General features: G+C 42.9%; 1 protein-coding gene across 1 annotated transcript in view; it reads right to left on the bottom strand.

Moving 5' to 3' along the window:
- Positions 1–11,689: 11,689 nt before the first annotated feature.
- The window catches only part of LOC146839468 (uncharacterized), a 109,883-nt gene continuing 105,597 nt past the window's right edge, over positions 11,690–15,975 (bottom strand). Inside the window, exon 3 of the mRNA XM_085651532.1 lies at positions 11,690–13,260. Coding sequence (XP_085507658.1) covers positions 12,068–13,260 — 1,193 coding nt within the window. The 3' untranslated portion in view covers positions 11,690–12,067. The remainder of the gene's footprint in view (positions 13,261–15,975) is intronic.

Raw genomic sequence — 15,975 nt, forward strand, 5'->3', positions numbered from 1 at the left:
TAGAACTTCCTGTTCTTGTCCAGCAGTAATTTGTCCATCTCCTGGTCACTTTTCATTTGGATTTTAAGGTGAAGGGTCACTCTCTTTGTCTAAAATTTCTTGTGCATATATATCATTGGATTTTGAAGGACTTTGTTTGATACCACACAAATAAGTCCAAAAACGTTAGTATGAGGTGTTGTTTGATTAATAGAGGGCATGCACCAGAATTTATTTGCACTTTTATTCATTTTTTAAATTTGACTGTGGTTATGGTGGGTCACTTGGAGTTGCAGTAGGGGTCTAGTTATTTTTTGGGCATTTCATTTTTATCTTTTGTAGGCAGAAAGGTTGCTTAGATAAGTATATTTTCTCCATGATACTTACATTTGCACTATTAATCAGTCAGTCAGTCAAATAGGCTTTATTTCGATACAAATATATCTTAAAAAGCAAACATACAAGAATAATCAATAGAACAGTAAAAAGGAACCAGAACATAAAAAGATGGAGAAACATTTCATGCTGCTACTGGTACCAATAAATTAGCTAAAAACCATTATATAGTTAGTTAAAAAAAACAGATTAAACAAGATACGAAAGCCTAGTTGATCTTATACGCCATGCCCACCCTAGGAATTTGGCTAAGCCGCAAGCAAAGAGGGGCCGTGGGTCATTTTTCAGTATTCGTAGGGCCTCCAAATAGTGTCTAGATCCAAGTTCTCTGCATAGTGGCTTTAACCATCTACTCCGAGGTGCTGCATAGGCCGGGCATTCGAACAGAAAGTGAGGAACAGACTCGGACCTCTCTACGCAAAATGGGCAAGAAGAGATTGTCTGGGTCGGTGCTTTCCACCTGGAAGTCAATTCTCCAACAGGAAGTAAGCCTATTCTAAATTGGAAATAAAGAGCCCTATCCTGGCGGTTTGTGATGACATCCAGGTATGGTTCACAAAAGTGCACTTCCTTAATCAGAAGAAAATCCATGGTGGACCTACACAAATTGGGGTTGCTGCTTCTGGTATCAACAACCCAGCTCCAATATATCTTTTTTAGCTCGGACTTAGGAGGTGCAGATCTATTATTCCAGGCCTCACCGAGACCAAGGATGACGAGAAGACGCTTGACTTCCCTCAACCAATGAATCTTGGACCAGCCTGGTGACCCCAACACGTCTGTTAGGCCGTCCGCATAACTAGACAATTCTGGTGTTCTCCAAATTCTTGCCCATAGGAGAAGAGGGCGGAGCTTAGCCTGGTCACTAATTGGCCAAGTACCCATATCTAAAAGCAGTGGGAGTGTTGGGGTACTATGGGGGAGACCCATTAGATCTTTGTGAAATTTACTTTCAGAGCGGGATAGAAGGTCCGCCCTGTAGACCCCCCAAAGTTCAGCCCCATAGAGGGCAGCGCTAACACCCCTTGCCCTGTAGATGTCTAGAACAGGAGCTATGGGTTTAAGGGATGAAGCACGGTGTTCCTTAAGGAGGGCACCCACCACCCTCTTATGGGTCAGCAACATCTTTTGGAGGTGGCAATTCCAGCTCATGGAGTCGAAGAGACGGATGCCAAGGTAGTCGAACTCTGAGACCCTCTCAAGGGCAACAGAATCTAGAGTCGGCGGTTTGGCCAATTTTCTCGGAGGGTTAAGGACCAAATACTTGGTCTTTGCTGTATTAATGGCTAACCCTCTTGCATCACAAAAAGACTTAAAATTAGCCAAAAGGCTCTGTAGACCAGCCGGGGTTTTAGAGATCAGGAGGGTATCATCAGCAAATAGAAGGGTAGGTATTCTTCTGCCAGCCAGGGCTGGGGCATCTGCAGGATGTTGTAGCAAGTGCTCCACCACTCCATTGACATACAACGAGAATGGAGTGGGGGCAAGGACACAACCCTGGCGCACCCCTCTATTTACAGGTATACAAGCTGTTTTTTGCCCCTGGTTACCCCACCTGATCTGTGCAAAATTATCAGCATGGAGTTTTATCAACAAGCTTAGCAAATAGGGTGGAATACCCTGTTCATCAAGCACACTCCATAATTGGCTACGGGGAACTAGGTCAAAGGCAGTCCGCAGGTCCATGAAAGCAAGGTACAGACTGCCTTTGCCCAGTACAACCACTTTCCAGTATAACATCATGAGTCGAAATGATTGCTCTATTGTCCCCGTGCCTGATCTAAACCGAGCCTGGTAGTCTGAGAGAACACCATTTTCCTCTACCCACTGCAATATCCTGATCAAGACCACTTTACCAGCCACCTTTTGTGAAGTGTCTAAGAGGCTTATTGGGCGGTAATTGGCTGGGTCATTCTGACAACCTTTCTTAAAGATTGGAACGACCTCAGCCCCCTTCCATGAGGTCGGAAAAGAAGCCCCTTCAAGACTGGAGTTCAATAGGGCGGAAATAAGTTTTCCTCATTCTTCCGGGTTAATACGTAGCAAGTCTCCTGGTATGCCGTCTGGGCCTGCTGCTTTGTTGGACACAAGACTATTAATTGCCCCCACCACTTCCTTAGATGTAAACAGGAACTCGTCTTTGAACTGGGAAGATGCATAGGGGTGTCGTACGAACAAACTTTCCCCCTCATCCGGGACCATAGAATAAAGTTTGGAGAAATGGTCAACCCACACACACTCGGGTACATTACATGTAATCATTGTGTCCACAGGTTTCTCCCTATTTCTTAGTAGGTCCCAAAAACCCTTCGCATCCTTTCTAGAGCTAGCGGCCTTCAGGTCACACCAGAACTGGTCATCCCACTCTGCTTTTGCCTTAGTTAGGGCCCTCCTATAATTTCCCCTTGCAGTACAAACCAGGACTCTATTCTTAGATTTTACTGCCTTTAGTAGTTCCCGTTTGGCCACTCTGCATGCAGAAGAGAACCACCCAGCAGAGCCCTTCCTACCGCCTCTCTTACTGTCCCCTTTTCCCAGATTGTGGGTAACAAATAGCTCGCCTAAAGCCTTCGTAGTTTGTGCAAAAAGTGCGGAGACCTCATGCGCACTGAGAAATGGAGAATCGATGCGAGGAGTGATGTTGGCCATAATAGACTGCACCTCCAGCATCTTACCCTCATTACCAATAATGTTCTTCCATTTCAGGCGCCTACCACAGTTGGATGGACACACTTCATGTGTTAATTTCCACACATGTGGGATTGGAGAAGGGGAGCTATCCTTCCACAAAGGGGACAAGGACAGAGATAGAGGGTTGTGGTCACTGTCAATGGATGGGCAGACCTCCATGTCCACCAGGAAAGACCACAAACAAAAATTCAACATAATGTAGTCAATCCTGGAGAAATGGCCTATTCTATTGAATGTGTGTGCCCCCATAGGGTCTGATTTAGATCTGCCGTTGGTTGCTCTAAGAACATGCTCCAGACAGAGGACATTAAAATCAATTGCATTTTGAGTCCATCTCCTAATTGGAGCAATGGACAATGGCGGAATGCCTCTCCTTACATCGTCTTCCCTCATACCCAGCACATCATCCGCAGCAAGCGGTTCGAATGTGCAGTTAAAATCCCCAGCTAATAAGACGAGGGAGTCTGGACCACAACTCTTGAGTTCCTCGTCGATGCCGGTTGAGGAAAGAGTGGATGAACCACCCCTAGTACCTCTAACATATATATTAAATATTTCGAGCACTCTTCCTCCAGACGGGCCTCTCAAAGATAGTCTCTGGAGGTCCGGTGAGTTGGTGACTATGCATTTGATCGAGTATCGCAGGGAGGTGTTTACCCAAATTAACAAACCTCCAGAGGGACGCCCCTTACCTCCGTGCGGATGAACCGCTGGTACAAAATAGGTGGTATAACCCAACTTATGCCGTGGTTCCAAACACCAAGTTTCCTGGAATAGGCAAATTCCAAAGGATTCGATAAATGTGTTCCAATACGGGATACTTATATTCCGAGCTAGACCGGCTATATTCCAGCTAGCTACCTTCAGAGGCGTACTAGAAACCCTTCCCTGCCCCACTATTGGAGCCCTTTTAGCAGGGGTATTATCAATGGCAATGTCCATTTCGGCAACAGGTGTTGCCGCAGCATGGGACGTTTGAGAGCCTCCAACAGGCACGTCCCTACTAGACTGAGGCAGCACCTGTACGCATCCCCTAGAGGTAAATAAAGAGGGAAGGGTGGTAATGGAAGGGCTCACCTGCTGCTCTCTAGGGGGTGAGCTGTCAGTTTGGGACTCCCCGGAAGCTACAATATACAGCTTTCGTACAGGACAAATTCCCAGTCAACAGCCTTGCCAAGATCGACCCTGCAGCTGGCTCGGGATATTGTTGAATAGACTAAATTTAGAGATACAACCGCGAGTTCTGCCATCCCAACCCTCCCACATATCGATACCGGCTTGCCTTGCAGGGGGAATTTGGGGATTAAAATAACTTAGGTCACAAGTGCCAATTGAACCCCTGCTATCTATTGAGCTATGATTGTTCATAAAACCTCTACATATATAGCTAACGATCCTTGGGTCTTCGAAATTCACTATAATACAATCCCCACTTATAGATTTTTGCCTGGTGCCAATCCATCCGACTCTACGTACGTGGATGATCCGGCCTTCCCAAAACTCAGGCAGAGGTCTGTTCTCTTTGAGCCAAAATAAAGTCTTGTTAAACAATTCAATGTAAGTCTCTCGCTTGCCTGGGCTAAGCACAGGTACCCCAGTCAACACAACTACATAGGGCTGACAATCAGGGGGGAGATTTATATTATATCCCCTCCCACGAATAAGGCCCTCATCTGACTGCAATACGCGAACCTTAGCAGTTTCGGCTGGTTTAAAAGTTGGGATCTCAAGTGCACTATAAGCTGCTTGGGGGATGGCTATTGTTGTAGGATTTTCCTCACTTGTAGAGACCGGGGCGGGGGGGCGTGCCTTCTTTTTTCTTTGATTATTGGTGGTGGCCTTAGGGGTCTTAGGATTCTCTGCAGGTTTAGGAAAAGAGTCAGCAGGGTTACTTAAAGTGCCTACCGCCGACACAGTGGAGTACAAGCTCTGATTAGTCGCTTCCAATGCAACTGTTGGGTTATCAACTATGGTGGCTGAACTGTTCTGGACGGTAGACGTTACCCTGCTAGCTAGTCCACCCCCTAGATCATCAGCCCTCGTTTTTAGCTGCAGTTTTATAAATGATTTTAAAGAGAAGAAATTATCTAGAGTTGTCTGCTCCATTTTGTCTACTCTCTCAGTTAGCCCTCTAATTTTATCTATTACTGGAAGGAGCAGAGATTTCATCAGATTCTCCATTTTTGTAATTAGGTGAGAATCCGTGGAGAGAGTCGCTATACTATCAGCAGTCTGATTATTAGGAACAGAGGTCACAAGCCCCTCAATAGTGCCCTCTTCTTCCTCTTCCTGCACTATGCTAGAGTCGCCCCCTGAGACATTATTAAAATCATCCCTCTTGGTATGCGTTACTAAATATCATTTAGCCCGGAGATGTCATTGGATTAAATTAAAAATGTGTGTTTTACTTTGCTTTTTTAATGTATTTCACGTTTTGTTCTGCAAAGAGTGTATTTTGGTGGAGTAATACTATTTGATGCCTTGGGAAGATGTGTGTTGTAAAAATGTTATAGCTCATTTAATCTTAATTTTTGGCATTGCTGAATTAATGCTGTGTTCTCTGGGTTACCATACCTTCTTTGTCTGGCCAGTGTGTGTGTGTGTGTGTGTGTGTGTGTTTGCTATAGGCCACCATTTGTCTTTGTTCTCCGTGCTGTGTGGCCGGTGACCATTTATTTTAAGCCAGCCAGTGTGCTTTTGCCATAGGCATGCATGTGTTCTTTGTTGTGTACACCATGCCTCCTTGCTTGCAGTAGTTGTTTGATCATGTGGCCGGGGGCCATTTTGTGTAGCAAGCCAGTACTTTGGCCATAGGCCTCAATGTTTCTTTGTTGTGTCCACCAGTCCTCCTCGATTGTAGTTGTTGTTTGACCATGTGGCCTGTAGCTATTTTGTGTAGCCAGCCAGTGTGCTTTTGCCATAGGTCTGCATGTGCTCTCCGCCATGCCTACTTGCCTTTAGCTGTTGTTTAACCATGTGGGCAGTGGCCATTTTGTGTAGTCAACCAATGTGCTTTTGCCATAGGTCTAGATATGTTCTATGTTGTGTCCACCATGCCTCCTTGCTTGTAGTTGTTGTTTGACTATGTGCCTGGAAACCATTTTGTATAGCCAGCCAGTACGCTGTTGGCGTAGGCCTGCATGCGTTCTTTGCTGTCCATGCCTTCTTGCTTGCAATTGTTGTTTGACCATGTGGCCATTTTGTGTGGCTAGACAGTGTTCTTTTGCCATAGGCCAGCATGTGTTATTTGTTGTGTCCATCATGCCTCCTTGCTTCTTGTTGTTAGGTCTGGGCGTAGTTCGCGGAACTCTGGGAAGTTACAAAAAACTCTGCGAACTACGCAAGTGGCGGAGTGCAGTGCGAACTGCAGTTTGTGCTGGTATTCCTTCCGCTCGGGTAGAAATTATACCCGAGCGGCAGCTCACGCTCGCGAACTTACTGTATTATTCATGAAAAGTGTTCGATAAAATGTATTATATGCATTTGTTTCCCCCGTACCTTCTTGCCTCCCAATAGATTTCTCATTGTCCCCCAGTACACCAGCAATTATTTCCTTTTCTTTTTATTTAAAAGTTTTTTTGTTCATGTTTGACATTTACCCTCTGCACCCTGCTTGCCACAGGCGCCTGCCACACATCAGCATTCAGGATAACATTTCTAAGGATTGTCATTAATCATTTTCCCCTGGACACCCTCCCTGCCATAGGTTTACACCAGCATTCATTTTTTAAGGATTATTCAATTTTCCCCTGCACTCCCGTGCCTGTCATAGGTGTCTCCCCTTAGATGCACATAAAGCAAACAGTTACATCTGTATGATGATATCCTTACTGAAATATTATATATGGTGAAAGTGTGGTTTGACTATTGAATGGAAAGGATACACTATTGTTGTTCATTATTTCTGAGTAGATAACTTCACTAAATTATATTGTCTGTACTATGAATCAGATTGCAAAAATGCCAAGTTGCACTAAATGTTTTTCTTGCTTTTAGCCTGATGCATAACAGATAACAGCCACTTTACCTCCAGCACAAATTGACTTGACCGGAACACGTGAGTCATTCTCTCTTCTGCTTGTGCAGCAAAGTGCAAACTGACAGAGCTTGAAGACAGCCCCAAAGAAAGGTGCTGCCTAAAAAGGGTCCCAGGCGGAAGAGAGTTACACTTTGCCTGTGCCACCACTGGCGTGACGACAAACACCTTTTCAGGAAATGTGGTGTGGCACTCCCACATCAATGCCACCACCCCAACCTAAGCCCAAGGCCATGTCTCCCAGCGAGCCAGCCACTGCCATCATGGCGACAAGCAGTGCGTCTGAATTGGATTTGTCTCAGCCGTAAACTAGTACCCAGTCGTTGCAGTAAACTGAGCAAAGTGAACAACAGGAGAGGCAGCCAGCTATACATCTTTCTGAAGTACGAGGAGAACAGGAGGTTGAGCTTGAACCATTGGATTTCTGATCTCCGGCAAAAAAAAAAAGAAAAGGTACTCCATCATCTTCTCCAAATTCCAAGCCCCCCCTCTGATGATCTGGACACGGATTGGACCCTGGCTGAGTCCAAGACCCGCCATGAGTGACAAGGGAAAAAAAAAGTTCCTGAAATGGATGGGGATGAGGAGGAAGAGCCAGTCATAGTCATGGAAGCTGGCTCAGAGGACACCTACATTACCCCTCCAATTCAACCTGCTCCGAGGGATGTGGCAATGGTTCCACCACCACCACCACGGGCAGCTTCCATATTTGTAAGGAGACAGCTGGGACATGCATCCACCACTATCTCAAAGTAATCACTGCAGAGGAGCAATCAACTTTTGTTTAATACATAATCAAATATTGAAAAAGGTTTACAATTTTCAGTTTTGCTTCTTCATTCGTACATCCTTTATTAATTTTAATATTATTTAATTTTGTAAAAACATTTGCAGACTCCCTGAGTAGGCCTCGCAGAGCCCCAGGGGTCCTCGGACCACAGGTTAAAGACCACTGCATCAGAGAACAAATTAGGGAGGGACAATACATATTAAACAGAGTCAAACCGCTATCCACAAAATTAAAGATAGTCGACTAAGTGCATTTAATTAAATGAGGACTTTCCATCACAGACCAGGAACACCTGGATTTTCTTGAAAGACTTGAAACTACCATCCTGCTATTTTAAAACTGCTTAATAACAGAAGAAGCATGAACAATTGGATTGTAATGGAAAGTTTTGAAAGTGGAAGCCGAAACCAATTTGCTGCTCTCACAATGTTCTTTTATTGGAAAGGTTTAGGAAGCCATGGCAGGCCTAGAGGAATGACCTCATGAAACAGGTTCTATTAATTGCAGATTGTTTCATGGACCACGTAACCCATCTGGGGAGTGGCAGAGGATAGAGGACAATGAAGTTTCCTAAAGTAAATAAATAAGTAAATAAGGATTTGAGGATCAAGCACTCGATGTTCCAGTTTCCTTCTCTTTACTGGATGCTTCCCCACAGGTTTCTCATCAATAAAGTGTGGTGTATACAATGGTCGATCTATGTGTGTTCACCATTCTGTAAGACTTACATGGAGTCGCTGGGTATTTAAGATATTTGCCACAATAGTGATAGAGCCACAGTTTGAATGAATTGTAACTTGTCATTGTGATCTGTAACATTTTAGTAACAACACATTATTAGTGAATCCTCATGCCCCTCTTTCTGCAGCTCCTGCGTCTCACAATGATGGCGACAAACAGATAGGATCCCAGGTAGAAGGTGGACAGTTTGACGCCACAGTCAGAAGCAAACAGATGGGATCCCAGGTAGAAGGTGGAAACTACAACTCCACAGTCGGAAGCAAACAGATAGGATCCCAGGTAGAAGGTGGAAACTATGATGCCGCAGTTGGCAGCAAACAGGTAGGATTCCAGGTAGAAGGTGGAAGCAAATACGCCGCAGTTGGCAGCAAGTGTATGGAGACACAATGGTTTTAGATAGGTCTTTATGCAGCCAAAGAAGGCTGCACACTACTTTTACACATAGTCTGATTCAACAGCACAGCCTCGTGGGGTGGCACACTGCTTTTACACAACATTTGATGCAACAGCACAGCCTTGGAGAACGGCACACTGGTTTCACACAACAGCTCATACAAATTACTGGGTGTAGTATGCCACTCAGAGAGGGGTTTCCCTTTTAAGGACGGTGCCCCTTCATGATGAACCATGACACCGCTAGTGTGTGAGGGTAACCATCCTTAAAAGGGAAATCCCCCTCTGAGTGGCATAGTACACCCAGTAATTTGTATAACCTCCTGTTGATTTCGGACCCGTGGCCTTTTTTGTAATATGAATAATTAGTGGGGAATTGGCCCACGCAGGTCCTGAAATCTCCTCTAGCCCCCTTGTGTGATTGCGTGTTTACACAACACCAGACACAATGTTGCAAACTTCCAACCAAGGTCTCTAAGGAAGAATCTCCACTTTCAACAGTTTTACAAATTTGGAGAAACTGTTCTAATAAGGCTCTTTGAAAAACAACAGAAATCCTTGAAGGATAAATTGGTGAAAGAGGTTATCCCAGAAGGACTGAAGCAGGCGAATAAGAGGCCAAGAATCATAGACAACCTCCTGATCCCTAATGCATGAGTAAGAGAAGAAAGCATGGCCGTGGTTCTCATGTGTAATCCCTTAGCAAATTGTAGAATGTTTGAGGTTGGTAAGAAGAATCTATCACAGTTCCCCTCTGATTGAACTGAGGTCAGAACCTCAGAAACCCTCACAATGGCCGACATACTTGGGGCGGTTGGTGTAAGTACATCAGACCGTCCGCCCTACTTATGGTAGGCATTCTGACCTACTTGTTTTTCTTCAGGAACACTATGAAAAGACTGGCAGTCTCAAACAGAAAAAAACTACGAAAAAACGACCCTTCTTCCGAAGGAGAAAGGGCTCTCGGAGAAAACCCATCCGGGATTATTAGATAAAGAAGCGCTGTAAAAGAATATTAAAATAAAAATGTAAGTCAATTTTGTATTTGACAACTGCATATTTAAATCCCTCGTATGGCAGAATACTTTCAAGTACTCAGCATTCTGTAGCATTTTTATGGATTATTAACAAGAGGAGTGCCACGATACACGCATATTTTTCGTTTTCCAAAATAAATCCGGTATTTATTGGGTAAAAACGACTAACTTAAATTCCCAAGACAGGAGTGAAGCCCAGATCTCAGTATTACAGGTAGCACTTCTCTCTTCATTAACACAGATGCAGAGGTGGTACCAACTCAAGCAAAGAACCGCCTCTCACTCTGAGAGAAGGCACACTGGGAAGAATAGTCTCCTCTGATACCACCTGCGACAGACTCCCTTCTGAAAGCAGTCATGCTATCGAGATTAGACACCTCCATTGCCAAATAATCTAGGCTCCTTGCTGACATCACAAATTATCTTTATAGTTTAAGGAAGAAATCACATTTAACAACTCTTTCCATACAACCAGCAGTAAAATACCATGAATGCAAATACATTTTTTTATTACATATCAAAAAACATACATTTGTTAGTAATATGTAAAATCTAGTCATCAGTGTGTACATTTCATAGCATTATGACTGTTCTTGCTGTATAATAAATTAGTTCATGTTAACGTTAAAGTAAATTGAGTTTGATCCTAGTACACACCTCTGTAGTGTGGTTTGTAAAGGCTCTTGGATGTCCATACATAGGTGGTGTTTGGATGTTTGGTTATGTATCATTAATACAGATGTATAAAGTATTGGGTTTCAAATGTATTATGCCACTAATGGCACAAACCACTTGTTCCTAAATATAATTTGTTCAGTTTAGAACTTGTTGCTGTTAACGTGAAAGTAAAGTGAGTTTGACCCTGGAGCAAACCCCTGTAGTGTGTTATGTATAAGGATGGGTGTGATGAAGAGCAGTCTTTTTGCTGTTCCTCACTGGCTGTGTGGTGGTGGTGGTGATGATGGTCGGCAGCAGGAAAAACTTCCCAGACTCAGCACTTTTTCAAAATGACCTCGGTGGAAAGCATTAGTTTTTACTATCTTTGGCTACTGAAGATGTATCCTTTCTTCTGATGTGCATATTATATTGGTGAACTCCTTCAATTAAGCAAGGCTGGGCCATAAGAACACTGTGTATTTGTCAGTTCCAGCAACACAAAAGCACCTTACAGATGATTCAGAATCCTACGATCTATCTTATTTGTGGTCTGAGGACATCCCAATGGCATCACAAAGATTCAATGTTTGCTCATGAGGCAGCACATACTTTTTATGTCCATTCATTCACCGGCAGTTTATAAAACAAGTGTTTCTTTTTACTTGTAAACACAAACCTGAATATCATTTATGTCAAAAATCTGTATCATTTGTGTTTCTTTACTTCTGAATCCAGATGTATTTTCCAGTGCCAAGGTTCAAGAAATGTAAAGCAGGGAGTCGATAGTTCTGGACTCTAAGAGCTGGAATTCTTTACTGCTCAAGATTCAATCTTTACCTAACCATCAAGCTTTCAGAAACCTATTCAGAACTAAACTTTTCAACAGCTCTCTCTCAGATCAATAATTCTGCCATCATGCACTGATTCTGTCCTTTCAGCAGTTAGGAGTTGGTTGGGTGATTCTTTGTAAATAAGAAACGTCTAAAATATATTCATATACAATTAATCTCACCGTGAATCATTTACATAGTCAGTGGTGAGCCAGCAAATTTCCCAAGAGTCCAGCTTGATATTGGACACCGCTGAGGAAGTGCCACTATTGTGGGTGCTTTTACATATGCATGTGATGATCGAAATGAGCATCATTTTTTCCCACGTCAGGGCTTCGGAGGTAAATGTTGTGCACTGCAAGCATTAACTCTCAGAGTTACAGGTCACATTTTCCTACTTTGACTTCTTGTGCCTTTGGACGTTGTTCTCTAGCAGCTGTCATTGAACCAGTTGTTGCACAAAATGGCCAAACACCAAAACCAGCTACAAATATCCTCCAGTCTGTGCTTGTTAAACTTATTTAAGTGTGTTGTTTTTATAGGTGTTATCACTAATCCCTGTAGTTAGCTGAAAATCCTTTCTGCAACTACTTCCAAATCCACTGCAATGGTATGGTTTCGCCCCTGTATGTGTTTGCTGATGTATTTTGAGGTGTGATAACTGACTGAAGTCCTTCACACATTCACTGCAATGGTAAGGTTTATCCACTGTGTGTGTTCGCTGATGTCTTCGCAGGATTGATAATTGACTAAAGCACTTCACACACTCACTGCACTTGAATGGCTTTTCTCCAGTGTGTATTCGCTGATGATTCCTTAATTTTGAAGATTCCTTAAAACTACTTCCACATTCGCTACAATGGAATGGTTTCTCCCCCGTGTGTGATCGCTGATGTATTTTGAGGTGTGATAACTGACGGAAGCTCTTCACACATTCACTGCAATGGTACGGTTTTTCCCCCGTGTGTGTTCGCTGATGTTCTTGTAGGTGTGATAACTGATTGAAGCTCTTCACACATTCACTGCACTGGAATGGTTTTTCCCCTGTGTGTGTTTGCTGATGAATCCTGAGAGTTGAGGAATCACTAAAACTACTTCCACATTCATTGCAATGGTATGGCTTTTCCCCAGTGTGTTTTCGGTGATGAATCCTGAGAGTTGAGGAATGACTAAAAGTACTTCCACATTCATTGCAATGGTATGGCTTTTCCCCAGTGTGTGTTCGCTGATGTCCTTGTAGGTGTGATAACCGACTGAAGCTCTTCACACATTCACTGCAATGGTACGGTTTTTCTCCTGTGTGTGTTTGTTGATGTTTTTGAAGATTTGACAACCGACTGAATTTCTTCACACATTCATTGCAACTGTATTGATTTTCTCCTGTGTGTGTTCGCTGATGTCTTTGAAGATTTGATAACCGACTAAAGCACTTCACACACTCACTGCACTTGAATGGCTTTTCTCCAGTGTGTATTCGCTGATGATTCCTTAATTTTGAAGATTCCTTAAAACTACTTCCACATTCGCTACAATGGAATGGTTTCTCCCCTGTGTGTGATCGCTGATGTAATTTGAGGTGTGATAACTGACTGAAGTCCTTCACACATTCATTGCAATGGTACGGTTTTCCCCCAGTGTGTGTTTGCTGATGTCTTTGGAGTTGTGATAACTGACTAAAGTTCTTCACACATTCATTGCATTTGCACGTTGCTTCTCCTGTGTGTGTTTGTTGATGGCTCTTTAGTAGTGATGACAAACTAAAGCTCTTGCTGCATGTGTTTGATTCTTCTTTCTTGGTTAGTGTCTCTGGGTCGGGTTTAGAATTGTCTTCTTCCCATGACTGTGTTTCCTGAAGAGCTAACATGGTTGATAAAGCACTTGTGTTATTCTCACATTCTCTGTATGTGTGTGGTATATTGGATGCTTGATTTCAGTTTTCACAACGAAATACAAGACTCACCAACGACATATATCATAATTGTGGCAAGTAAAGCTTCTTTGTAGGTGGTTATGTCTTTACATTGTATAATAGTTTTGCATGTTTATGGGTAAAGATTAGTCTTCCTAAAGGTCGATGCAAATTGGGACAGTCTGTTGTAGATCAACGACTCTCTCTTTCCTTTACCCTTCAGTTGTCTGGCTCCCCTCCATTGTGCTTTTCTCTTGCTGCTATGGTTTAGCCAGAAATAGTTTACAATATAACTAGCGCACTAAATGGTGGTCTGCCATCATTACAGGAAACAGAGCAATGCTGTATCCACCTCACACCGATCCAATGATCAAAGCTTTGAGACTTGTTTATACAGGCAGTAGTTAGTTATTGTTGTTGTGTTATATTTCTAGAGGTCATTTCTTCGTCTTGTGGTGTGGAGGTGCACAGCTCAGGTTCTTACATCCACTGAATTGCTCTTGACTGCTTCTTCCAGGATCTATCAGTTTATGTTCAGGTTCCTCAGTCTCTGACTCTGCAGCTCTTTACCTGAATATTGGAGCTCATTTTTTCTGACGGCTTTTTGGAGATTTACACGATTATTGTCATTATTCATAATCATTTGTGCATTCAAGGCTGGTTTCCTGTTGGATGTAAAGAGATTTATCACTAAATGGAAATGTAAGAGAATGTAAATACACAATATTTAAATATTTGTAAAAGACATCTCTTCTTTACCATTTTTTAAAGTAATCAAGAGACATTTCACCATACACAGATATTTAACTAAATGTTCTATTGAACATGCCAGATCGTAATTCAGAAAAGGAAGTGATACACCAGTGTTTACAGAGTAACTTAGTAAAGAAAGGGCACTCACGGAGCACCCATTCGCTAGAGGTATAGCTTTAGGAAGACGCACATGGTCAAGATTTCATTTAAACAAGAAGACATTGTGGAAAAAGAGATGAATCAGGATATGCTGCCGTCACTTCAGTTTTACGAAGTGTATAATAACGGTAACTCTTCAGGAAGTATATGACAAAGGAAACTCTTCAAGATGTAATAAAGGTAACACTTCAGGAAGTATATAACAAATGCAGCTCCATTCACACTGTTCTTGACAATACTTTCCTGTTCACACAGGATCAGCTGAAGTTCCAACTCCTGTCTTTACTTTTCTGTTTGTTAAGTTATCGTTGCACTTACCTGGGGTTCGTCCAATCATTTGTGGGAAGATTGCAGCATTTATAATAGAGATTCAATCACTGCCAGTGATATACCTTCGATGTCCCTGCTGCCAAGAAGTGTGTGCTTTTTGTCTTTTTCTACCTCACCATGGTATCTGACTTAATGTCTTACGTTTGCTTTAACTCATCTCAGAAGCGGTCAGACGGGCGCGCGCTGCTCCCGGAAGACATACAACTATTTTGTCATCACTGAATATTTAGTCAAGGCTCCCAACATGTGACTCCAACCAGCTGCTGGATGTCAATTGAGCCCATAGAGGAGACTCCAACCGGCTGGTGGAGATCCTCTGAGCAACAGTGCCATTGCAGTTAGGAAGAACTCTCCTGATTGCGGCACTACTACTGAACTTGAACATTAGTGAAGTTTAACCTTGGAATTGATTCACGCCTCCAAATTCCTGATCTCATTCATTGAAGAGTCTGCTTTGTGGCTGTCCACTCCTCCGTTCACAGTCAGGAGGAAGACGTGCTCTGATGCATACCAGTGCGCGCTGCTTCCAGGGTCGAAACGTCGACATCTAACATATGTCCACACAGTTCTCTTGATCATGATTTGATTCATCAATGGGTCTCGCATTCCATGTGTAAAATCATATAGGACAATACTTGAAAGATTTTTTTTTCTTCTTTTTTTCATGTCACCAATGTATTTGTCATGTATATAGTGTACTGTTCATTTCACTATATGTCACTCTCTCACGACAGTCACTCATTGTCTTCCTGCAATTTAATTTGTATTTGTGACAGCCAGCGGTATTCAATACCCTTTACAATATATGATTAAATCTATTTCTCGTGTTGGTGTGTTCGTTTCTTTGTATGTGCTATAGATACTCTTTGGTTCGTTAAAGTAAATATATTACTCTAAGCAATTGTATAAACCCGATAGAACTATTTGTTCTATTTAATTCCGTTTGCTGCGAGCATGATACTCTGTGGGTGGTTGGGGCGTTGGCAGAGTGGGACAAGATGTGCGTTGCTTGAGGTTGAGTGCAGCATTTAAACCTTTGGCCATTTCTTAAATTCAGCTTTACCTTATTCCGTGTTCATCACTTTCCATACTCCTGTCACGTGGGTGCTAGAGTCATTGTCGACCTCTTTTAGTTAGCATGAGCCCGGTAGCCATGATGCTGCTTTTGCGCACAACACTACATGCCTTTATTTTTACGAAACTCTGTTTATGCCTTTCACATGAGAACTCTCTGCTGTGCTTGTTCTCTGTCTGTTCCTGGAGTTTAGTCTGAA

This window comes from Triturus cristatus, chromosome 4_1 (assembly GCF_964204655.1).
Source record: "Triturus cristatus chromosome 4_1, aTriCri1.1, whole genome shotgun sequence".
Taxonomy (NCBI): Eukaryota; Metazoa; Chordata; class Amphibia; order Caudata; family Salamandridae; genus Triturus; species Triturus cristatus.